The following is a 26,265-nucleotide window of genomic DNA, read 5'->3' on the forward strand; positions in this document are numbered from 1 at the left end:
ATAATCATTGTATAATAATACTTATTCTTACTTTCCTTTTAATTTGTAATGATTTTCAGATTATACTCCAATATGAACTAATTAGTTTGATATATATATTTATATATATATACATGTATATAATATTCATGTAAAATACCATAGTCTTCTCTTCCTCTATCATAATTTTTCTATGGTCTTGAGACTCCTACTGATTAGGCATTGCTGTTTCCTAATGGATGTGTATCTCCTTTGACAGCGTTTATACACAGAAGCCTGGAACAAAGACAAGACGCAGATCCACATCATGCCAGACACGCCAGAAATCATGCTGGCAAGAATGAATAAAGTCAACTACAGTGAGGTGGGAGGAGTTGCCGACTCTTAGACATCTGTACTGGTTCTCACTCCCGTCGCTCATTCCATGGTGGTATAATACTAAATGGCAGCTGTGGAAAGAGCCACATTTTCTCGATTCATGAGAAGAGCAACTTTTGCATTTCTCAATCACTATTATAAAGGTTAAACGTTAAGTAGGATGAGTTAGCATTTAGGGTAATGCAATTTTTGTGTTAACTGCAAGAATTAATTATTTCAGCAATAATCATACGATGAAGTACATTTCTTTTGAATTCAACTTTTTAAAAACAGCATTTTATTTGATGTGTGTGGGTGTTCTGCTTGCATATATGTCAGTGCGCCATGTGTGTGGACCACAGAGGCTGGAAGAAGGTACAGGAACCTCTGGAATTGGTATTACAGAGAGTTACTGATGGTTGTGAGCCACCACGTGGGTGCTGGAAATTGAACCCCAGACCTTAGGAAAAGCAATCAATGCTCATAACTCTGAGCCATCCCTCTAGCCCCACTTTTATTAACTTTTGAAGTGAAGAAATTAAAAACAGAATATGCATGTGTCTCCCCTTAGTACTAGTTCAAAGCTTCCTAAATACATTTTTCTATGTCTAACATATTGCTCTTAAATCGTGGTGTAGTGTTGAAACTTATGATTTCTAAAGTTTAAGAATAAAGCCAAGGTCTGAAACCCCAGAACCATTGACCAACCCAGAGAGACTATGAAGGAACCTCCGCCAGGATTATATAGGAATGAGCCTGGGTCTTTTCTTATCTGGTGGGGGATGGGGCCATGTGTCCCCATTTTAGAACCCACAGCTTAGGTAGAAAGAAAGAGAGACACCCCCACTCACAGGATTGAGTCACCTTTGCTTAAGAATCCCATGACAAGGAGCTTATTTCATAAATCGGTCTCTTCTGGAAATTTCCATTAAAAAGTATTTCTCTAAATACCCACAATGTCCTCAGAAGCTGGCAGTACCAATCTGTACACAGATAGAAATAGGCACCAATGTTCTTCCCTGTCAGGTTCTCTTTGCAATCTTAACTTCCCTACATTCCTAGACATCCCATGAGCTGGTCAAATGTGACTCGGAGCCAAACAAAATGCCGTAGGTGCGCTATGATCAGAGCCAAACATGGGAGCTACTCTTGGCATCCTTCTGACCTGTGGCCCACATTTCTGCACCCTGCAGGAGCACACTGGCTGCTATGTCAATGCTGGTGTGTGTGCTCGTGAATCCTCTTAGACTCTGAGACCTTTCACAAGGAGTAAAGTTAAGCTATGTCTCCCCTGGTCTGCCTCTGCACACTTGTAATTTAAATCTAGCTCCAAGATTGACATTAATCCCTCCGTAATTTCTTTTTTTTTTTGTTTGTTTTTTTTTTGTTTGTTTGTTTGTTTTTTTTCAAGACAGGGTTTCTCTGCAGCTTTAGAGCCTGTCCTGGAGCTAGCTCTTGTAGACCAGGCTGGTCTCGAACTCACAGAGATCCGCCTGCCTCTGCCTCCCGAGTGCTGGGATTAAAGGCGTGCGCCACCACCGCCCGGCCCTCCGTAATTTCTTGCTGTTAGATTGAGGCTGCCGCTGTAAGCCTGTAGAGATCTTTGTGCATCTAAGGTCCTGACAGAGGCGTATCAGCTTTCCTTCTGAGCTCTGTGCCACCAGCGAGTCGAACGCCATTTCTCTGACAGGACAGATCAATAGAATACTAATGTCTGCACAACAAAAGACTTTAGACAGAATTAGAGGTTTAAAGTCATGTTATTTGGAGAAGGCAGGCTTTAGTTGTAGTTATTGTATAATCAGCTTTTAATTATCACCCAAACTAAAAATATCAAGTCCTTCAGCTAGCCGGGAGTTTTTGAACCGGTCTTGCAGGAAACTCCCAGAGACACCATAGTAGGGCAATGTTGCTAGTCAAGCATGGGCCAGGAAGAACTCCCTTGTTTGAGTGCCTAACCCACCCTCTCCTTTCTGAGCATTTTCACTGTCAAATTGCTTCGAGTCTTTTCTGTTCTCATCTTATCTAAGATGGAAATACACAGTGTAGAAATTATCCTGCCATTCACCCTCTTAAGATTTTTTTCTTGGTTCCTATGGAAGTCAGCAACAAAGCCTTCCCCGCCCCCCACTGGTACCAGAGGTTGAATTCAGGGCCTCAAGTGCCCTGCACTTGCTTTAGAGTTGTAACCTAGCCCAAAGGCCACGTTCTTTCCTCAGCCACAGGCATTATGCTGCAATTCCATAATCTTTTCAGTCCACGTCTGGCATTCCTCCCTGGTAGCTAGCCCCACTCCTTCACATGTCCTCACTCCCCCTGAACACCAGCTTATTCTTTAGAAACCTCACTTATCATTCAAGATATCGCCCAAGGGCAGCTCTGGGCAGGAACTTCCTTCGTTCCCAGACCACCGTAAATGACTGCTTCCTGGAACTCTGTCATCTCTGTGGTTAAATTGTCTCGTGTGGTTTGGCTTCTCAGCAGCCGGTCCCCTAAATTACCAGGCTCTCATCACTTCTCCCAGAAACTGGAAGGCTGAGGGAATGATTGTCTTCATCCTTGGTTGTCAAGTACCCAGCATCGTCACGGGCACAAAGTCAGGCCCAATAGACTGAATTGATTACCGTAAACAACAGTTTATCTGCATGTCTCCCTAGGCTTGAGCTTGATTTCTCTGGAGACATTTTACATGTATATTCGTTTATTTAATTCATTGTAAAGTTTTAGGATAATCAGATATAATAATCTTCATAGGTATTTTCTTTGTATCAAAAGAAAAAAAGAACTCAGAAATCACATTCTAATAAGCACTTCATGGAGAGTTTGATGAATTATTTAAACCCTCTATGAGTTTTTAGATATGAACATCACCATCTAACCAATTCCTTTCTTTCCGGGCCGTGGCCCAAATGTAGAGCCTGTATAAACTTGCCAATGAAGAAGCAAAGAAGAAAGGCTATGACTTACGAAGTGACGCCATCCCTATCGTGGCAGCCAAGGCCTCCAGAGACATCGCCAGTGACGTAAGTTAGCAGTTCTCTTCCCGTTCCGTGAGCAGTGTGGTGTGACATTCTCCCTGAGCTTCACAAAGTAATTCCCGTAGGCTGTGTGTGGTGGTGTGTGCACACAACCCCAGCCCTTCAGAGGCCGAGGTAAAAGGACTGTCCTGTGTTTGAGGCTTCCCTCCGGCACGTAGTAATTACTAGGCTAGCCGAGCTTTAGAGCAATGTGTCTTGGTTGGAGTGTCTATGGCTGTGATGACACACCACAAGCAAAGAGCAAGTTGGGAAGGAAAGGGTTTATTTGACTTACACTTCCATATTGCTGTTCATTGTCAGAGGAAGTCAGGACAGGAGCTCAAATGGGACAAGAACCCGGAGGTAGGAGCTGATGCAGAGGCCATGGAGGAACAGTACTTAACTGACTTATGCTTCATGGCTTATTTAACCTGTTTCTGTTTGTTTTTGTTTTGGGTTTTTTTGTTTGTTTGTTTTGTTTTTGTTGTGTTGTTGTTGTTTTGGTTTTTTGAGACAGGGTTTCTCTGTAGCTTTGGAGCCTGTCCTGGAACTAGCTCTTGTAGACCAGGCTGGTCTCAAACTCACAGAGATCCTCCTGCCTCTGCCTCCCCAAGTGCTGGGATTAAAGGTATACTCCACTACCGCCCAGCCTGTTTTCTTATAGAACCCAGGACCGCAAATCCAGGGATAGCACCACCCACAATGGGCTAGTCCCTCCCCTACAGATAGATCTTACGGAGGCATTTTTTCAGTTTAGGTCCCCCCCTTTCAGACGAATCTAGCTTGTGTCAAGTTGATATAAAACTAGCCAGGTCACACTGTATATCTCAAAAAAAATAGACAAAAGAAAAAATGATCTCCTTTTATGAAAATTTCCAGAAATCTGGTTTTGGAGAGAATGGGAAACTTGATATTTCTGAAAGGGGGTTGTGTTCTCAGAAGAAAAAAAGGAATCACTCCCCGAAGACGTAGCATGAAAGAATGCTGGAGCAGAGCTGCAGGCTTGAAGACGTTTATGTATGAGTGATCAGTAGGCTCCTAGGCCTCCATTCTGCTGGGGAACATGGTGTTTTAATGAATAGTAATTAAACTGCATGTGAGCCTTGCTATTGCAACTCACCCTGATCAGATTACGAAGAGAAAGCATCTATTGGTACCACATGGAGACTTCTAGCCCAGGCTTGCACCTTGCCCACTCCTGATGATGCAGTGTAGCACGCCCTATCCTTGCCCCACCCCTATCCTTGCCAAGTCATCCTGCTTACCCGGTGCCTCCCAAATCCTTGAGGAATGGATTCCTGCTTTATATATTGAGGCTCCCTGTTAACAAATATGAAGGCAGACTTTTTTATATAAGAATAGTGGTTCACTTCATTTTTTTGTATATTAGCCTCTTCTTTGCCTCAGCAAAAGGATCAATGCCAACAGTAATAAATAATTAAATCATCAACTTTAAGAAATCTACGAAGAGCTTCCTATGGATTATCTTCGTATTTTACCCAAATGGTACACACTGTCATCATCTCCATTTTATGACTTATTCAAACCACTCTCCCAGAATCAGTCTCAATAGGTGGTGAAGTTTAAACCAGACAAACTCATTCCTTCCCGCTAGGCCATGCCCCTTCCCATTTATTCACCTTTACTTTCTACCTCAGTTGTCTTTAGAATGGGAAGCATGTACTGGGGATGACTGGCTTAGGTCCTGCACTGAAGGCATTCAACTTGTCATAATAAAAACACTCTTGATCCTTGTGAAGATAGAGCACAATGGCCTTGCTAAGAGCACTCTTAACCAGATGGGTTGCCATAGCAACTTTACCAATGTAATCGGTCTTTATGTTGATGATAGAAATTTGCCAGTGATGATGAATGTGTGAATCTGGTGTGGAATACCTTCTTTGTTGCACGATCCAACCACATGAAGCCACTTTTACGGCTTACTAAACACACAATGCTCCCAAATGCATTCCTTTTCTGCCATTTTCAGTGTGTAAGATCCAATTCTTCAGGTTACCCCTGCTCAGATGACCTCATCTGACTCCTGTGTAGGACCTTCCCCAGTGTGTGTGTGCTTCCTGTCTTAGGCATGTTGTATGAAATCTACCTACTTTACCGCATCCACAGGCTTTAAGGGTAAAGGGTGTTGGCTGGAGTTGGTGCTCACCAGCAAAAGTCAGTTAAACTATGATGAAGGTAACATGACTTTGTACAAATTTTGATATCAAAGTATGTAAAATATAACTCTGCTTTGTGAATTTTCATTTCAGTACAAATACAAAGATGGCTACCGTAAGCAGCTGGGCCACCACATTGGGGCTCGGAACATCGAAGATGACCCCAAGATGATGTGGTCCATGCATGTGGCCAAGATCCAGAGTGACCGGGAGTACAAGAAGGATTTTGAGAAGTGGAAGACCAAGTTCAGCAGCCCAGTGGACATGCTGGGCGTGGTGCTGGCCAAGAACTGCCAGACTTTGGTGAGCGACGTGGACTACAAGAACTACCTACACCAGTGGACGTGCCTGCCTGACCAGAATGACGTCATCCATGCTCGGCAGGCCTATGACCTCCAGAGCGATGTAAGTGTGGTATCTGTATAAAAGCCTCCAAGTTATATGAAAAGGTTATCCCTGGTACCCAACCCACAGGTCTATTCAAGCTAAGATTTATTGGTTGGGAAATGACATCTTTATTAGGAAATGCTATTTCTTAGCTGGACTTGATTTTATGAGGACAAACCTATAATTAAGCAATGTGTGATTCAATGCTCTACAACAGGAAAACATTTTCTTGTATTCTTTAGGAAGTTAACTATTTTTTTTTTTTTCGAGACAGGGTTTCTCTGTGGCTTTGGAGCCTGTCCTGGAACTAGCTCTTGTAGACCAGGCTGGTCTCGAACTCACAGAGATCCGCCTGCCTCTGCCTCCCGAGTGCTGGGATTAAAGGCATGCGCCACCACCGCCCGGCGGAAGTTAACTATTTTTGAAAAAGAAAATTTTTATTTTAAAAAAAAATTCCTCTGGAAAGCTGGAGATATAACACAGTGGTAGAGTGCTTGTCTAGTGTACATAAGCCTGGACCTAATCCCACCACACACACATACACACACACACACACACACACACACACACACACACACACACACTACTCTAGGATTTGCTATTGTTTTCCTCAGTGGTTCCAGTCATTAGATTGCTAATGACAGCACAGGACTCAAGCTGCTCTCAGAAGATGATGAAGCTGCTGTGTTTTCAAGCTGTTGGACAATTCTACTGACATTTGCGCTATCTGTGTGGGGTGTCAGATGCTAATGACTTAAACCAAGCATTTATTGGCGGTGGATGTGCTATCTCGGAGCTGGGTGTGAGGAGCACATTTCCAACCCAGGGTGTTTGATAAATATTTGAGGCAATTACAAAGCATTAGAGAGCTTTGGAGAATGAGATGAATCCACAACAATTACACATTAATGACCATTCCTCAGAGCTGTACAGCCACCTGCAAGACTCCCACATCTGCTCTGGGCTTAGGGGATTGGTGAAGGATTGGTGGTCACAAACAGTAGCTGATATACTGATATACTGTCGGCCATGGTTTGCTAAGTGCCTGTTCTGGGCTGCCTTCCTTGCACCGTGGTTGGTCTTGGTGCTGCAGGAGGCATGCCCTGCAGATACAGCAAGCACTGTAGCCAGCCTTGCTGTGGCTCTTCAAGCGTGCTAACCAGTCAGCACCGGGCAGTGCCAGGAGTCTTGGTCTATGAAATCCACATTTATTTTTACATCCAATTCCCAAGGCTGCTGAAATTCTTCTAGATAGATGACCAGGGGGGTCCAGCAACATTGTTGGGAAATACTGACGAGATCCTGAGCAGAAAAAATATGGCTTAAAATGAACTAAAAAGCATATGGCAAGATGGATGCCTCTGGAAACTAGCTTGAGTCGTCTACCCTGAGAACTTGGTGGGAAAGTGACTGAGATCCTAGCCCAGTACCATGTGCATTTATTGTCCCCAGTCTTGGGCAGTATGACAACTATCCACATTCTGGGGACATCAAGGATTCCTTATTATTATATGTCCCTTGTCACTTGAAGTCACTCATTTTTTAAGAAGATAATTTGAAATATAATAAAAAGTGCAGTGAAAGCAACAATCTAGTTCAATTTAACCCCTCCAAAACTCTGCACATAAATTTCCCCACCCACATTGCTCCCCATGCCAATTTCATTAAAATATATACTAATAATGTTTCTGCCTGTTGTCAGTATTCTTAGAAATTTTGAACATTTTGATAGCTACAGAATGTTTCATGAGGCTAAGGCCATATATGGATTTACTGGTAACTTATGGCAATTCATGATTCTTCTCACTCTGGATTGGCATTCTGTCCCGGGTACATTATTTATAAAAGTTGCTAGCATGACTGACAGGCCTTCCTTGGGATCAGTCCTTTCCTAACAGTGTCAATACTTGGCGTATTTTGGTTGTGATTTGGAAAAGGTGTCTGGGTTGTTTTTGTCATGCGCCTGCATCAAGCCTGCTCTCTCTGAAAACAGTAGATCCTCGCTTTCTTACTGAGGTCATTTGCATCTTTCCAATGAGTGGGCTTTACCCTGCACTTTGCCCTCGATGAAGAGCTCCTGCCTTCTTTTCCCTCTTCCCAGAATGTGTACAAGTCAGATCTCCAGTGGCTGAGAGGCATTGGCTGGGTCCCCATCGGGTCTCTGGACGTGGTCAAGTGCAAGAGGGCCGCAGAGATCCTGAGTGACAACATCTACCGCCAGCCTCCAGACAAGTTCAAGTTCACCAGTGTGACGGATTCTCTGGAGCAGGTGCTGGCCAAGAACAACGCCCTCAACTTGAACAAGGTGAGCCCGGCCACCTCGGACTTCGCAGGCTTCACACCTTGAATGACTAATGGATTCAAAGTTCTCCCTAAGGGACAGAATCACATTTAACTTTGAAATTGTTCTTGAAATTTAGTAAGTCTCATTGTTTCCAGTTTTAATCTTGGTAACAATGTCCCAAACCCAGTGGTTCTCAACCTTCCTAAGGCTGTAACCCTTTAATACAGTTCCTCATGCTGTGGTGACCTTCATGAATAAATTATCTTGTTACTATTACATAACTGTAGTTTTGCTACTCATGAATCATCATGTAATATCTGATATACAGGATATCTGATATGTGACCCCGTGAAAGGGCCATTCAACCCTAACGGGGGTCGCAACCCCCAAGCTGAGAACCACTGCTCTAGTACAATCAAATGTAGCTCATTTCCCCTAAATAAATCAACAATAATCCTCTTTCAGTTTGACTTTTGGAGTCAAACTGAAATGGTTTTCTTTCTTATCTTAAATGGTTTTCTTTCAACACCTTGTCTTATTTTTATAGCGATTATACACAGAGGCCTGGGACAAAGACAAGATTCAAATTCACGTAATGCCTGATACACCGGAGATCATGCTGGCAAGGCAGAACAGAATTAACTACAGCGAGGTAGGGGGCCTCCAGCGCCCTGTGGAGATTCTCGCGTAGGCTGGTGGGAGATGCGAGCACTCAATAACATGTCTCTTTCCTGTGAACATTGGCCCCTCCCCTTCTGTTTCTGGGTTGAATACTACATTTCATGAGATTCTGCAGGCAAACTGAACTTGCTCTGTTTCTTACACGTTGAAGTTATTCCTAAAGTAAACAGATAGACCAAGGAGTGGCTTTGGGCACTGGTAAGGAGTCAGTTAGCCAGATAAAACACTGGCTCATTATTAACACCAGCAACTAATGTTCAGGTACCTGGAATTCAAGTTAACTGATGTGGTATATTTAATTATATTTAATTGGCTGTGTCTCATAGCCGCAGCAAAGAGCCTTCTTCACTGACGCACACCTCTTCCCCACACTGAGCTTGACTTGAAATTGAGAAATGAAACAAAGGGACAGAAACTATAGTCAAAATACCACAGTTTTAAAAACTGCTAGAATTAGCGCATGTGCGAGAGCTAAGTGAGCTGTGGCAGAGCAGGCAGCCTGCCCTCACCAGGCTTCAGACACGATAACCTCCTGAGAGGGCAGGAGACTCGCTACCCAGAGGGGAGAGACTGCCTGTACATGTCACAGATCCGTCCTCAGCCATCAGATAAGTCACCACACGATCCAGGGCAGAGAGAGGAGCAAGGAGTCAGGAAAGGGAGATAGAGGAACTGAGGCTCCGTTACAACAGTCCGCTCCATCAACGATGCCAAGTGATGATTTGTCCACAGAAAGTGCAGTTTTATAGACATTTTTCCCTAATAGAGAACCAAAATCTAGTCTTGAGGTATAGTCAACTATCTTCTAAGTTACATTAAAATCTAGTCTTGAGGTTATAGTCAACTATATTCTAAGTTACATCAAAATCTAGTCTTGAGATTATAGTCAACTATATTCTAAGTTATATCTTATTTTTTTATTTGATTTTTAAACACTGTAAGATATTACCTGTTGTAATAAAAGATAGGCAGTGAAGAAATGAACAATAGTACCTGCCATATAAGTAAAATGAATTATATTGAGTATATTTCTCTCCCATTTCCTTTTTACTCAGCAGCATGTATAGATTATATATCTATATCAATAAATTATAAGTCTGTATCAATAGTTTTATCATTAATCTATAAGTGATATATAAACTTGTAATGATAAAATAGCTAATAGATTATTATATCAATTTTAATTCCCATTACTATGTCTAATCCATTTCTGACACTAAATAGCTTTTTTGATTTGGAAAGAATTTTGTTGTTTTTGTTGTTGTTGTTTTTCAAGGCAGTTGTTTTCTGTATAGCCTTGGCTGTTCTGGAATTTGCTCTGTAGACCAGGAGAACTCAGAGATCCACCTACCTCTGCCTCCTGAGTGCTGGGATTCAAGGTGTGCACCACCATGCCCGGCTAAATGCTTTATTGAAGAATAGAATAGAATTCATTTGCTTTCCCTATCACCAGGACCTTAGATCATATCCAGTTCCATCCTTTAAAAGTCGCATGGTGGGAGTCACCCGATACTCTCCAAATGGTTGCTCTTAACCTTCTTCTCTTTCTGCAGAGTCTGTATAAACTTGCCAATGAAGAAGCAAAGAAGAAAGGCTATGACCTGCGCGTTGATGCCATCCCTATTGTGGCAGCCAAGGCCTCCAGAGATATCGCCAGTGACGTGAGTAGTAGCTCGTATGCATGTGGCTAGATGGACTGGGAAGCAGGCACAGTGACACGGTGACAAGATGCATTCGAAATGCCAGTTAGAACACATCTGTTGACTTATTTTTAAATCACATAAATGTTTATTTGGGGAAAAAAGGGTTTTTTTTTATTCCAAAAGGTTAATGCCCAGGTACCATTAGTTTAAAATTGAATCATAATCTATAGTATTTTAGGTCTATAATTATGGAAAATTTATCTTTATATTTGATCCCATCTTTCATAGGCATAGGAAATACTAGAAGATAACTCGATTATATTCATTGTCCAACAGATAAAGACCTGGTATGGGACAAGAAACTCTGCTACCTTTCCCCAAACTTGCTCTGTATTATTGCCAACATTTTTCTTTGAAAATTGTCTGAACTGCACCCTTCCCCTTATCTAGTGAAAATAGAAAGACAAAGATGAACAAAACCAAAAATGATGGGTTCAAATACTCCTTCTGCTGTCTCTGAAAGGTCCTGGGTAGAATGTAGACTACAGTAGATCTATGTTAAAATTTCAGTGACCCTGTCACCAGAGAGCACCAAGGTAGCTGTTCCCACCTCCACCAAAGTGGAGCCCATGTCATTTTCTCACTTGTGGACACCTCACTGCAGCCATACTTGGCACAGGACATGCAACATGGAGGTCCGGTCCTGCCCATTTCTGGGAGTCAAGAGACTCAATGAACGTCACCAGAGCCAGACTCAGGATCAGGATGCAGTTTGAGGATTGTGGGAGACGAAATCACGTCTACCAACTGAAGAATAATATTCATGGAAATCACACATAAGATTTCTAGTTGGTGGTTTTACTGGCCAAAGATGACGAGAAAGCGGTATACATTTCTGATTTGGCTTTTGAAAAATGTTACTACCTTTATGTCCAGAGACTTGATGTCTGCAAGAAATAAGATATTTTTAGCTTGGTCTGTATTCCCACCAGAGTGTTGCTGGGCATTTAAACCACAGTTTAGAATAGAGATATGGAAATATGCAGATAACTTTATTTCTTAGCAAGAACTGAAAAATAGCAAGATTTTAAAGTAATTAAACTCTTAACCCATTTAATTAATTTTTTGAAAAAAATGACCATTTTTATTTTAGTACAAATACAAAGATGGCTACCGTAAGCAGCTGGGCCACCACATTGGGGCTCGGAACATCGAAGATGACCCTAAGATGATGTGGTCCATGCATGTGGCCAAGATCCAGAGTGACCGGGAGTACAAGAAGGACTTTGAGAAGTGGAAGACCAAGTTCAGCAGCCCAGTGGACATGCTGGGGGTGGTGCTGGCCAAGAAGTGCCAGACTTTGGTGAGCGACGTGGACTACAAGAACTACCTACACCAGTGGACGTGCCTGCCTGACCAGAATGACGTCATCCATGCTCGGCAGGCCTATGACCTCCAGAGCGATGTGAGTGCTGAGACCTATGGGAATCCCACTCCTGGTAGTAATTCACAATAACGTTTATGTTTAATATTGGGTAGAACTCTCAGGGAGCTGACGCGTCTGATTTCTACTTCTCAGTTGTTCAAATGCACTTTACATATTTTTAAAATGAGAACCTTATATATTCTACAAGATGAAATACAATTTGCCTTCATATTTTTTCCTGATTTTTCAAGACAGGGTTTCTCCTGTGGCTTTGATGCCTTTCCTAGAACTCACTCTGTAGACTGGGCTGGCCTTGAACTCACAGAGATCCAGCTGACTCTGTCTCCTGAGTGCTGGGATTAAAGGCATGTGCCACCAACGTCTGGCTTGCCTTCATATTTTTAAAGACATATACAAAGCTTAAGGTTTCCCAAAGTTTCCAGACCTTATTCTTTATTTTTGAGACCAAGTGTCATAAGAAGCTCAGTAGCACTCGCTTTCATGTTGGATCTCACTAGAACATTTAAAATCTTTTAGTGGTGAATGGAAGTGACTGGGTTCCCATTGGGTCTCTGGATGTGGTGAAGTGTAAGACCAACACGGAGATTCTTGGTGATAACATCTGCCCTTTCCCTCTTCCCAGAATGTGTACAAGTCAGATCTCCAGTGGCTGAGAGGCATTGGTTGGGTCCCCATCGGGTCTCTGGATGTGGTCAAGTGCAAGAGGGCCGCAGAGATCCTGAGTGACAACATCTACCGCCAGCCTCCAGACAAGTTCAAGTTCACCAGTGTGACAGATTCTCTGGAGCAGGTGCTGGCCAAGAACAACGCCCTCAACATGAACAAGGTGAGTGCCCAGCCTAAGGAAAGACAAAGCAGGAGTGTGAGTCATTTAGAGCGAGTAGCTATGGTCTCTAAGTTGGTCTTCTTTTATTTTATCCAGTTAAATTCTTCTCCTAAGTACAGTGGTTTAGTTGAGTTCTATACATCCTTATAGAAAAATTTCAAATACGGACAGGGGAGTTTCTGGTTTGTTGTCTCTTTGTGAAATGGTTAGTGTTACGAATAGGATTCCTTGGGGCTGAAGAGATGGTTCGGCAGCTAAGAGTGCCCACTGCGCATGCCAAGGAGCCAAGTCAGTGCCTTGCACCCATGCCAGGCAGCTAACAACCGTCTGCAAGAACAGCTTCAAGGAATCTGATTTCTCTGACCTCTGTGGGCATCTGCACTCATGTGCACAGACCCACATGCGTGCACAGGATTAAAAATTTAAAAATATTAAAATCAGGTTGGAGAGATGGCTCAGCCGTTAAAGGCTTGGCTCACAATTAAAAATATAAAAATATTAAAATCGAATGGCTGTTTGGGGCTCAACATCTTTGTTTTTTCGAAACAGGGTTTCTCTTTGTAACAGGCCTGGCAGACCTGGAACTAGCTCTTGTAGACCAGACTGGCCTCGAACTCACAGAGATCCACCTGCCTCTGCCTCCTGAGTGCTGGGATTATAGGTGTGCGCCACCACTGCCTGGCTCAACATCTTTTAAGTCTGTTAGAATAATGTATTGTTGGTATTGAATCTTCTTCCTTGAAACTTATGAAAAGAGTTTTAATATAGCCATAGTAAACTTATGAATATATAAATATGCTGGGAAATTCTTGATTTTGAAATTTTAATTGGGTTTTGAGTGACCTGGTAGTGTGTGTGTGTGTGTGTGTGTGTGTGTGTGTCTGCTTGTCTGTGTATTTTTCTCATATTAATGTATGTTTGTATCTAGTTATAGTAGATACCCTATAAAAATCAAAGGGATTGACTAGAGTGTAAATCATGTACACAGCACAGTAGGTAAAGAGCCATTTTTCAGTTTGCTCATGGTCTCTTCATGACAACTCCTGTTTAAAACATGTTTGGGTTTTTTTTTCTGATTCTTTTATTGTTTTCTCCTTCGCAGCGCTTGTACACAGAAGCCTGGGAGAAAGACAAGACCCAAATCCACATTATGCCTGATACACCCGAAATTATGTTGGCCAGACAAAATAAAATTAACTACAGTGAGGTAAGACCTACCTGCTCTTGATTTCCTCATCTGCGCACACTGACTTTGGCTGATGTAGAAACGTCAGACTGTCCCTCAGCACAGTCATGATGCAGTCCACGCTTCTTGGGTTTGGTTTTGTACTCATTGTATTACTTTTAATTTTGTATCAAAAATTAGAAAGACAAACACAAAAGTATCAGCCCTTACAATCAACTGGTAATAAGTCAATAATGATTTCAACTAATAGTACTTATTGCCGGAGCTAGAAAGGCGGGTCCACAGGTAGAGTAGTGCTATGCAAACGTCATGGCCTGAGCTCAGACCCCGTGAAACCGTGTGAAGCCAGACGTGCTAGTGAGCATCTTATTCCAGAACGAATGAAAGGTGGGGTAGACAGAATTCCTGAAAAATCCCCAGGCGAGCTAGCCAGGCACACGCAGGAGAGGGCATCTCAAACAGGACGGAAAGTGAAAACTAACACTCAAGGTTGTCCTCTGACTCCACAAGCGCACTGTGGCGTGTGTGTGTCTGGACACACACACACACACACACACACACACACACAGAGGGAGGGGTAGAGAAAAGGAGATGCACACACGCAAAGATCCAAAGAAATTGTGTTGTTCATCAAATTGGGACTTGTTTTGGAATGTATTCTGCATATTGGCTTTCTTCAGTTGCCTCATCTATAAAGTATCTAGAAACTTTTGAGATGACAAAAATTTATATACTATGGGTAGAATGGGAACTGATGTCGTAGTGGATTAATAAATATTAATGTCTTTCTTTTACCCTCAAGTCACCAGGAAAATTAATATAAGAGGGCCCCAAGAGAGATGCATGGATTTCCCTGGAAAGGGGAAATAGAAGAAAATTAAATGTATGTAATATATTTGAAATAGCAAAGTTTATTTGCAAGATCCAAATGCAAATGAGAGGTTTTTTTTAACTCATCCTTTTCAAAATTGCCTAAGAGCAATCAATAAACTTGCCATTGAAGTTTATTAGATGCATTAGAATCTAAGGGGAAATAATTATCTTTACAGTGCAGAATTGCTACTACATAAGTAGTTTCTTATTTGATTGTCCTTGTCCAGGTGAGGAATTATCTGATTGATTCAAGTATTCTGATCTTTAAGCTTTTATGCTCAAGACTTGATTAAGTTTTTATCTTATCTGTATTAATCTATTAATACACATCTATTTGTAATAACAGAGTCTTAAAAAGGCATGTTTCTTATCTCATATAGCAAAGACTAATCAATGAAAAAGGTGAGATTTTCCTTCCTCTATGATCAAAGAACAGACTCACCAATAATATCTGACCAGCTCTTGCTCATCCACATTGGGGCAAGCTTCTGCCCTGGTTCTGCCACATTAAGGGGTCTCCTGCCTGGCTCAGTCACATTAGGGGAGATCCTGTCAAGACTCAGTCACGTTAGGAGTCTCCTGCCCCAGCTCAGCCACACTGGTGTAAGTTTCTCTGCTGAACCTGGCCTTGCTGAGCCTAAGGCAGATGTGGCTAACATCTGTCCCAGGTTGTGATGAGGCTCCTGTTTACCTGAGGAGAAATGAAGTAGATTTTCCTTTTAGACTAGTAAGAGTAGATTGGGATATTTTTTATTTCTAAAATTTCCAACTTGGTTTATTTTCTTTAAAATGTCAAGATTAATTCACCAGCCCCTGTGTTCTGAAGATGAGGTTTAAGAATAGCCCTCGTAAATGACTGCGAAAGGCATTGCCAAGGGCTTTCACCCCACAGTTCACTCCTTGACTGCAAATGAAACGAACACACCTCAACCTTGTCTTGTGTATGCTCCTGTAGCTATTCTAGCTGCCCTGCACGTGTGACTTCCCAAAACAAGCTTTGAATCATGACCTTAGAGATAACGAAAAGTGCTGTCTGCCTCAAAACACCGTGCCTCTTTCAAAGGTTGGAAAAACTAAAGAAATCTGACCTGAGGTCAAGAGATGGCTCCAGACCATTTTTCTCGATTGTACCATGAGGTCATAGTTAAGCCCTTGTTCTGGGATGGAAAAATATAATAGATGGATTATAGGATTTTACAGCTATAAAAGAAATATTCTGGGGCTGTAGAGGTGACTGGGCAATTAAGAGAGCTCCCTGCTCTTCCCGAGGACCCAGCACTCCACATAGATTAGCTTACTGTCATCTGTAACTCTAGCTCCATGAGATCTGATGACATATATTCACTTAGCAAATATTCACACAGACGCGTATACATACCCATAAATAAGGAAATAAATCTCTGTTAAAACGTTTAGGAGTGAAGTTTGTGGTGACTATAATTTTCTCTTAATTGGTTGACTAGTTTAAATAAATTTAAATTTTTTAATTTAAAAAGTTGTAGAGCATTTGATTTAATCTGTAACATTAAAGTGGTCTTTATTGATAGAGAAATATAAATAGCAAATAGACAAATATATACGACACAAAAAACAGAGTGCAGGAGAGAAAACAAGGCGAAAAGTTGGATGCTCACTGAGGTTGATCTTGTCATGAAACTTTCTATAGGTTTTGAAAGAGGAAAAGGCCCACTTGGGAGTGTCAGAGCATCTGTTAAAATCTCTGCCCAAGCGTGCTTACATAAGGGCCTTAGTTTCTAAAAGCACAAAGCACACTTGTGTCACTAGCACGGTGCCGTACATCTGAGGCTCCATACAAACACACAAAACTGTGCGGACAGACCATTTAATTTGTTCGTGGTCATCAGAATCTTTTCCATTCAAAGCTCAGTGAGCTTCTCGAAATAACATGTCTCATTAAGAGATCTGATAACTTTTTACAATTAAGATTTGTTTATTAAAGTAAATGTTTTGCCGAGCATGGTGCACATACCATTCATTCAGTTTATCTCAGCACCAGGGAACATAGGGTTGGAGGGTTGTAAGTTCTAGGCCAGCCTGAACTACATTGTCATGAAATCAGAGTGGTGGTTTTGATTTACTGAGCAATATTAGCAACAATTGTAAAGTACACTGTTTCAGAAGACTTTCAGGATGATTGTAAAGATACCAACAAAGTTGGTCAAAATTTGTGCACAAAGAAACTGAACAGTGATGATGTTTTCTCAGTTCAAATTAAAAACAGAATCTTTTCTTTTCCTGGCTCATCAATCTTTGGAATTTGCTATCGCTGTGTCTGCTACCAATTCCCAGCAGCTGAGACCAATTACTAATGAGCAATTAAATATTAGCAGAGACTTTTAGAAGCATTTTCCCAGTCTCGTTGCAGCATGCTTTCGATCATGAGCACATGCTTATAGAGATTTGTTGTATAGAGTGGTGCAGGTAGAATTGTCCCTGTTTCAAACCTGGAGTCCTAGCATCCTTCTTCGCTGGTTTAAGAATGGAGTGAGTGCTTACTGACTTAAACACCACCGAGAACTGCTGACTTCGTGTCTAAAACCTGTAAGGATGTGCAAGAAGGCGTCATGTTACAATTTACTGAATCCAAAATTTCCATTTAACTTAATAACTTGGAAAAAATCTTTTTGTTTCGTTGTTTTGTTTCGGTTAAGACTGCATAGTTCTACATCCAAGGGTTGTCTTCTTTTGACCCACCCCCCCCCCTCAGCTCCCAAAATGTGGATTTCCAGCGAATGTGAGTTCTCTAGCTGAAAGTGTCTTCCCTCTTTCCCCAGAGCCTCTATCGCCAGGCCATGGAAGAAGCTAAGAAGGAAGGCTACGACTTGAGGAGCGATGCCATTCCCATCGTGGCCGCCAAGGCTTCCCGGGACATCGCTAGTGATGTAAGCACTGGCTTGGCACCCAGTCAGGCCAGCCCCTGGCACAGGGGTCCCCCTTCTGTAACACTGTGGGACTTCTCATTGCTCTTCACTCATCTCACCTTATCCACGGGACCTGGATAACCCGCTCATGACCCCAGGCTCGTAGTCTACACTGCGCTGTGCTCTCTTGATCTTGCGTTTCGTCTTTGTTAAATAGAGCAGGCGTCTCACAGCCAGATGGACTGGGTTGAGCTGCTCGTGAACGCTCATGATACACTCGGGAGAATGGAGACAAACATGAAATAGGCGTATCTGAGTTTGCCCACACAGGAAGGAAGGTGCCAAAGACTGTTTTCTGTGCTCTGAAAATGAAGATAGCAGATTCCTGGACATGTTTAAAATTATCCGAAAGTAGAAGCAGTGTCCAACTTCATAGCTTTTAAACCTTTTTTGTTACTAGGTTAGAAAAGGTGAAACTGACTACAGTAACTTGATTAAGCGTAAAATTTAATAGTGTTCCATATTTTCCCACTGTCAGGCAAAACAGCCCCATAACTTCCTCATTTTATAAAACCCAAACTCCACACCTACTAAGTAACAGAATTTGTCTATTTCAAAACGATGCCTCCTGGCTTACATGTATGCTTCTGTAGGCTGTACGTAGTTTGAGTAACATATGTGCTATATTTCTCTGCCTTTCCAAGGAGAAGCCTGGGAGCTATGTAGGCACACAGCCCGGTTGCTCTCTCGCAGGCTGCCTGGTAGGGCTTCTGGGGCACTGGATTAGCTTGTGGCTGCGACTGGACACCCTCTTCCTGTCATCACTTTTGGCCAGTTTTTGCCAGCATATGATTCTGCGACGTACAGAAGGAGCAGTGGGGTTCTTCTTGCCCCAAGGCGTGGCGTCGCAGGAGCAGCCGGCAGCGGTCCTCTCTACTTCCTCCTTCCTCCTTACACTCTGGGTTGTGTCTCTTTCAGTACAAATATAAAGAAGCCTACCGGAAGCAGCTGGGTCACCACATTGGCGCCCGAGCCATACACGATGATCCCAAGATGATGTGGTCCCTCCACATTGCCAAAGTGCAGAGTGACCGTGAATATAAAAAAGAGTTTGAGAAATACAAGACAAGATACAGCAGCCCAGTGGACATGCTTGGGATTGTGTTAGCCAAGAAGTGTCAGACCTTGGTCAGTGATGTGGACTACAAACACCTCCTGCACGAATGGACTTGCCTGCCAGACCAGAATGATGTCATACAGGCACGGAAAGCATATGACCTTCAGAGTGATGTAAGTATCCCTGGTATAGGATAAAAACATATCAGAAGAAAGTCTGTGAGTGTCAAGGACGGGAATCTAAATGCCCCTAGAAGCAGGAATTTCTCATTGGGAACCCCTCCAAAGGTTGTGGGCAAAAAGGAAATAAATACTATCAATGTTATACAGAATTTAGCTTCCTAGTGATTCAGGCTTATTTTGTCTGAATCAGCTAACGCTTAGCCTTCAAAATAACATTGCTGACCCAGTCATTGTGGCTCACACCTGTAATCCCAGAACCTTGGAAGTGAAGGCAGAAAGATTGTGAGTTCAAAGCCAGCCTTAGCTATAAGACCCTGCCAAGGAAGGAAGGAAGGAAGAAAGAAAGAGAGGAAGGATCACTAGTGACATTTTGACCAGCAAAGTAGAAATGAAAAGAAAGAGAATACATGTTGGCAGCGGCTAATGGAGACTGGAAATAAAAGTACATTGTTTTATATTACTTTGATAACTGCTTATACTGAAATTTACAAGAAGAAAAATATGAAGACATCCTTGCTTTTTCAAAGCCAGTTATCTCATATTAGCAGCTCGCTCAAGAATAAACTGGATAAACACCTAATATATTTCCGTCAGCACATCCCCTTTACTCACTTGAGAGCTGGGCTTTTTAGAGATGGAAATTAAGGCAAGGGTCTTGTGATTGCCATACTTTGTGCCATTGGTCTACTCGTGTGGTTTAATTTGAAATGATTAGAACACATTTTCCAACGCCTAAGGAGCGCTGGTCCTCTGTGAAAGATCTTTTAAAATCCTTAAGGACAGGATAATGTCCCTTTTTAAAAAGCTCAAGAAAAAAAATCTTTAGAGAATTCAAGGCTATTAGTCAGAGACCGTTGTCTGAGTATGCTGCCAGTTTTATCTGTTCAGCAAAAAGTCTATTTCTTTTTTTTTCATTAATTAATTTTTAAAGGTTTTTGGACATGTACATATTATATAGAGCATATTTCTACATACACTCACCTACCCTCAGAATTCCTGTTTCTTGAGTGTGGTGTGTTTTGGGATGACTCAAAAAAAAAAAAAAAAAGAAGAGTTAACACATCTCTCTTACCCGTTGGTCTTCAGAATTTGTACAAGGCAGACCTTGAGTGGATGAAAGGCATTGGCTGGGTTCCCATTGGTTCCCTGGAAGTTGTTAAAGCCAAGAGGGCCACCGAGATACTAAGCGATAATATCTACCGCCAGCGTCCTGACAAATTGAAATTTACCAGCATCACTGACTCGCTGGAGCAGGTGCTGGCAAAGAACAACGCAATAAACATGAACAAGGTGAGTCTTCATGCTCCACCATACAGCCCGAGAATTACCACAGGGCAAGACAATGGCTCCGGCATGCTGTTATGTCTCGAAGTTACTCCAAGGCATATCATACCTGCTCAAATGATTGCAGTTGGCATATGAAATATGCTTTGGTAGTTCTCCCCGTCGTCTCTCCCACTCCTTTGTCACACGGCCCCTTTTGTCTTACTCGCCACCCAGTCTCTCTTCTGCTTTTGTGTGATGTGGACTCCTTTTTCTTTACCTTGTTTCCTCCACACTTTTTAACTTTTCTCGACCTTCTTTGTAGTTTTTGAAGGCTTTACCTACATTTTCACTTGTTGACATTCTCTATTACATTTTATTTACTTACATTGTGTGTGTGTATATATATGTGTGTGTGTGTGTGTATACATGTATACATATATATGTGTGTGTGTACACATGTGTGCCGTGGCATACATGTGGAGGTAAGATGACAACCTGTGGGATTAAATTACCTCCCTTTACCATGTGAGTCCCTGGAATCAGGCTGTCAGGCTTGGTAGAAAGCACCCTTACCCACTGAGCCATCTTGCCAGCTCTCTCGTTGTCTCTCTCTCACACACAAACACACACACACACACACGAGAGAGAGAGAGAGAGAGAGAGAGAGAGAGAGAGTAAAAACTAGTGTCTACATATTAAAACAAGTGAGTTTTTGCTTTCTGAGTTTATATTACCCATCTTAATATAAATGTTTTTCTACTTAAATATGTTTATTACTTGGTGATGCTTCAAAATATTAAATTCTTGTTTAAAGTACTATGAAAAAGAGGAACGAAGTTGAGAGAGAGAGAGAGAGAGATGTTTTAGGGGTGCCCAGGAGAAGTTGGAGGGTCAAGATACATTGTATGCTGTCGTAGTCAGGGTCACCCTTGCTGTGATGAAACACCGTGACCAAAGGAACTTGAAGAGGGAAGGGCTCACTTGGCTTCATTCCCACAGCACTGCTCACCACTGAAGGAAGTCAGGACAGGGACTCACACAGGGCAGGAACCTGGGACCAGGAGCTGATACAGAGGCCATGGAGGGTGCTGCTTACTGACTTACTGCCCGTGGCTTGCTCTGCATTTCTTGTAGAACCCAGGACCACCAGCCTAGGGATGACCCCACCCACAGTGGGCTTGGCCCTCCCCCACCAATCACTAATTAAGAAAATGGTCAACAGGCTTGCCTGCTGCTTGTTCTTATGGAAGCATATTATCAGTCTGTCAAATGACTCTGGGCAGTGTCAAGTTGACATAAAACTAGCCAGCACACATACACTGATAACATTTTCAATGAATAAATTTGAAATATTACTTACAATGCATGCATACTGTATGAAAATTATACTTTGCAGAACAATTGAATTATTTAATAATTGAAGTATTTATAAACTTTTAGTAATGAACAAAGGAATACAGCCTTAATAAATTTAGTTCTGCTTTGTATCAAAGAGATAACAATTTCTGTGAACACCAAAATCATTTTCTCCTTTTTGTAATAGCGCTTGTACACGGAAGCCTGGGACAACGACAAGAAAACCATCCACGTCATGCCCGACACGCCAGAGATCATGCTGGCCAAACTCAACAGGATAAACTACAGCGACGTGAGTATCCAGAGAGGCCAAACGAGGGATCGTAATGTTTCCTTTGGTTAAATGCTTTCCCTAATTTATTACCTATAACTGACATTGTTGGCAAAAGAAACAGCTCACCCTTGACTTAGTCTTGGGCTATGTGGTAGGTCCACAAGGAAGACCAAGCTTTGGTTACAAGACAGGAAGTGGAGTGCTTGTGGGGAAGTATCCTGAGTGTCACTCCGCTAAGACCCTCCCATGGGTCAGCCATGGTACAGCAGCCAAACGTGGGTACTCCCCCAACATGTTTTCAGATTTACCAGTCAGAAAAACCTGATGTCTCAAACATGTGCCCGAGGACCTGTGGCCTGTGAAGCGTGATTGTCCGTGACACCGCCACTGTGTTTAGGGGATTCATTTCCGTTGAAATGGCGACAGAAAGCACTGAACAGAAATCAGCGTCATTTCTTCCGAAGGGGTTGGTGACTAAGGACTCTCTCCACAGAAACTCTACAAAGTGTCGCTGGAAGAGGCCAAGAAGCAAGGCTACGACTTGCGCCTGGACGCCATTCCTATCCGAGCAGCCAAGGCATCGAGAGAGATTGCTAGTGATGTAAGATGATTTTTTTTTTTAAGAAGTGTTTTTTTTTTTTTTTAATGTTGTCAGAGGGACACTTTCAGGGTGTTCGTCGCCAGCCCTTGCTTGCACTTCCAAGTTTCATCCTCTTTTAGCGCCCCCCCATACAAAATTAAAATGAGAAGAGTGGTAAGGAACCGACCCCCACCCAATATGCTTGTTGGTCAGGTAAAGACCATCTGTGTTTTAAAACAGTAATTTTTCGTTTTGTTTTTTGTTTGTTTTTGTTTTGTATTTATTTATTTTTACATCCCAACTGCAGTTTCCCCTGCCTCCTCTTCTCCCAGCCCCTCCCCCTCAATTGTTTCCCCCCCCCATTCATTTCTCCCCCATTTCTCTTCAGAAAAGGGCAGGCTTCCCATGGATATCAGCTAGTCATGGTATATCAAGTTGCAGTGAGACTAGCCTCCTACCGAGGCTGGACAAGGCAACGCAGTAGAAGGAAAGGGTCCCCAAAATCAGGCAGCAGAGTCAGAGACAGCCCCAGCTCCTACTGTTGGTCCCACAAGAAGACCAAACTACAGAACTGTAGCCTATGTGCTGAGGGCCTAGGTCAGTCCCATGCAGGCTCCCTGGCTGGTGGGTCGTTCTCGAAAGCAGTAACTTTGTAAAGACCTACTGATTTGTTTTATTTGGTTTCCTGGTCCTGAGGCGGGAACCCAGGGTCCTGCTTACACTCGCTGATGACTCTGCCACCAACCAGTGTCCAAGTTCATATTTTTTGAGCCTCAGAAATTGAACAGTAGTTAATCCAGATGTTTATGAAATTAAAATGAGTGACAGGCAGTACAGGTAACTCTACCAATGCGGGTATGTTTTCCTGTTGCTTCCATGTGGTTATTGTGGCATGAAAGAAGGCTGGCTGGATGGTGGGCATGGCTTAGAGGTATTTTTATCCTATGTAACTTCTCTTGTAAGAAGTCCCTAAGGGGAACTGACAAACTGTGAAGCACTTGGGACTTCTCAGCAGTCATTTGCCCCTTCCTTCCTTCTCTGTGCATAAGAAGCACAGAGAGTGTCTTTGTTCTGGGTACCACGTCACCTCCTTGAAACACAAACTCTTCCCCTGTATCCATCCCTTGAACTGATTCTTCCTTCTGTCACCATGGAGTTCTCAGCTTAGCAGCTGAGAGTTCTCTGATTCTCATGGTACAGTGGGCCATGATACATTACTTTTGAACTTTAAAAGTAGATAGATTCTAAACCCCAAGGAAAGACTCTCCTGGCAAATGTAGGAGATGCTGACTGGATAATAAGGAGAATAGCTCCATGACACATAAACTCTACCTAAATGTGATGCATATCTGTGACCAAGGAGTTCATTCTAAGGTCTAACAACAAGAGAGATATTCTAAAATATCTTTAATGTTAATGGTTTAAAAAAAACTGTAAGTTTATTTGGAATTCAATGTATACTGTGTAGTGTAGTTTAGAGAAAGAAAGAATACAAAATACAAGGAGCCCTGAAGTGTAAGCTGAACCCTGTTACAAACATACACTGTGCCCATCAGGATCCTGTTTTATAGATGGGGTTGGTAATAGTCTTTGTTCTGCTTGATAATAGTGGGGAAAATACACAGAAGTAGTATGTGTTCCTTTCATCAGGTTTACATAACTTTTCTTTCTCCAGTACAAGTACAAGGAAGGCTACCGCAAGCAGCTGGGCCACCACATTGGGGCACGGAACATCGAAGATGACCCCAAGATGATGTGGTCCATTCACGTGGCCAAGATCCAGAGTGACCGGGAGTACAAGAAGGACTTTGAGAAGTGGAAGACCAAGTACAGCAGCCCGGTGGACATGCTGGGCGTGGTGCTGGCCAAGAAGTGCCAGATCCTGGTCAGCGACATAGACTACAAGCATCCTCTGCATGAGTGGACCTGCCTGCCTGATCAGAATGACGTCATTCAGGCGCGGAAGGCCTATGACCTGCAAAGCGATGTAAGTGGGCCTGATGTTCTTCAGCCATGTCTTCAAACAGTTCAGTGGGGGAAATCTTACATTTTCAGTGTCAGAGAATCTTTGGGAAGCTTAATAAAACCCATGAAATACATAAAATAAGCATTGAGCTCAAAGGAAGCCAAGCATATTGAGAACGATTATGAAAATATTCAACCAAAACTGAGATATGATCATATATGTACTTATTTGTTAACACATTAAATAATTACAGCCCTACCTGTAATAACTAGCTCCGAATATAATAACTAATTCCAAAGAAAAGTGAAAGGCATAATAAATATTTTAAGAAGTCTGTAACATCTGCAAATAACACAAATGTCCCTAACACATATTGCTAAGACACATGTAGTATTAATAGTACTGTAATCTGTTATCCATTACTTGTTTGAATGCTATGTTTCAGTTAGATGTTAATAAAAATATGGATGTTAGATTTAGTTATTTCCAAGTTCACTGATGTCAGGTTAAGAAGTCCTGATTTAAAGCAAACTAATTTCCCAATTGGACTGATTGCATTATCCTTCCACGGACTCAATTTTCTTATAGGAAACATCAGTAATAATTTGTGAATGAATGTTTAGGAAAGAGACACGCACATTTTGGCCAATTTCTCGGAAACTGAAATATTGTGGTGACCTAAAAATACAAGGGACATTTTTGTTGTCAGCATTTGACACCCTGTGACCTCACAGACACCCCCTTGTTGGTTCAGTAACTTCTTGTTTTGATTGGGCTCTGACTAAATAGTTGCTTTTGAAAGATTAGGAAAGTAATGGTATTGCAAAATTACAGGAAAAAAAGTTCTTCAAAAACCATAAAAATAAAATGCTTCCCTTAGAAGAAGTGTTCTCTTATAGCTGACTATTTAAATCCAATGGAAAAAAAAATGAATTCCAAGACACGTCAAAAAAGACTTAGAATAAGTACAAGGAAAAACAAGATTTAGAAGCACATACATACAAAGTCATGTAAAATGCTACTTTTATTTGCGCAAGAAAGCATATTCATCCACCAGTGGTCAGTTGGTAATATTCACCCTGTGTCTCTCACGTAACTATCTGTGAAGGCTGCTGCCAAACAACACAGGAGCCCCCTGTGTTCCAGGAGAATTATTCCCATGTGAAGAGGTGTGAGCATCACATCAGACAGCAAGCCCCTTTCCCTAGAAGTCGGGCAGTAATGTTTTGTTCCACTGAAATCAAATGTTGAAGAGATTTGATGGGTCTTAGAAATGCGGTGAACAACAGCCAGCTTCAGGGACATGGTATTTGATAAGCCTTTTTAAACCAAGATGGGTCTTCCTGAAATTGTACACAACTACGATTCAGTAGTTATTTGTATTTGTTCAGTCAGTCAGACGCCAGGATGACGAGGTGACGTCTCAATGCTTAACCCTTTGGTTTCTAGGCTATCTACAAAGCTGATCTTGAGTGGCTGAGAGGCATCGGATGGGTTCCCATTGGCTCCGTTGAGGTCGAGAAGGCGAAGAGAGCCGGTGAAATCTTGAGTGACAGGAAGTATCGCCAGCCTGCAGACCAGCTCAAGTTCACTTGTATCACCGACACCCCGGAAATTGTCCTGGCGAAAAATAATGCCATCACAATGAGCAAGGTGAGTTGTTAGCGGCTGTCTGCCACCAGTCAGGCCTACCGTGGACTTGACCTGTGAGGCGGGGAATGGCCGGGTGAGCCAGGGAGCAACAATCAGGAGAGGGCCCTCCTGTAGAAGGATTGCAGGAATTCT

General features: G+C 42.3%; 1 protein-coding gene across 2 annotated transcripts in view; it reads left to right on the top strand.

Annotated features, from left to right (window-relative positions):
• Positions 1–26,265, top strand: part of Neb (nebulin) — a 189,092-nt gene that overhangs the window by 78,492 nt on the left and 84,335 nt on the right. The window contains exons 61-76 of one of the 2 annotated variants that reach the window (XM_038336440.1): positions 239–343; positions 3,252–3,359; positions 5,624–5,935; positions 8,019–8,222; positions 8,749–8,853; positions 10,436–10,543; positions 11,679–11,990; positions 12,595–12,798; positions 13,901–14,005; positions 17,653–17,760; positions 18,718–19,029; positions 20,125–20,328; positions 21,848–21,952; positions 22,428–22,535; positions 24,190–24,501; positions 25,930–26,133. In XM_038336440.1, coding sequence (XP_038192368.1) covers positions 239–343; positions 3,252–3,359; positions 5,624–5,935; positions 8,019–8,222; positions 8,749–8,853; positions 10,436–10,543; positions 11,679–11,990; positions 12,595–12,798; positions 13,901–14,005; positions 17,653–17,760; positions 18,718–19,029; positions 20,125–20,328; positions 21,848–21,952; positions 22,428–22,535; positions 24,190–24,501; positions 25,930–26,133 — 2,916 coding nt within the window. The remainder of the gene's footprint in view (positions 1–238; positions 344–3,251; positions 3,360–5,623; positions 5,936–8,018; positions 8,223–8,748; positions 8,854–10,435; positions 10,544–11,678; positions 11,991–12,594; positions 12,799–13,900; positions 14,006–17,652; positions 17,761–18,717; positions 19,030–20,124; positions 20,329–21,847; positions 21,953–22,427; positions 22,536–24,189; positions 24,502–25,929; positions 26,134–26,265) is intronic. The other variant, XM_038336441.1, reaches the window with a different exon arrangement.

The sequence above is a fragment of the Arvicola amphibius genome, chromosome 7 (assembly GCF_903992535.2).
Source record: "Arvicola amphibius chromosome 7, mArvAmp1.2, whole genome shotgun sequence".
In the NCBI taxonomy this organism is placed as follows: Eukaryota; Metazoa; Chordata; class Mammalia; order Rodentia; family Cricetidae; genus Arvicola; species Arvicola amphibius.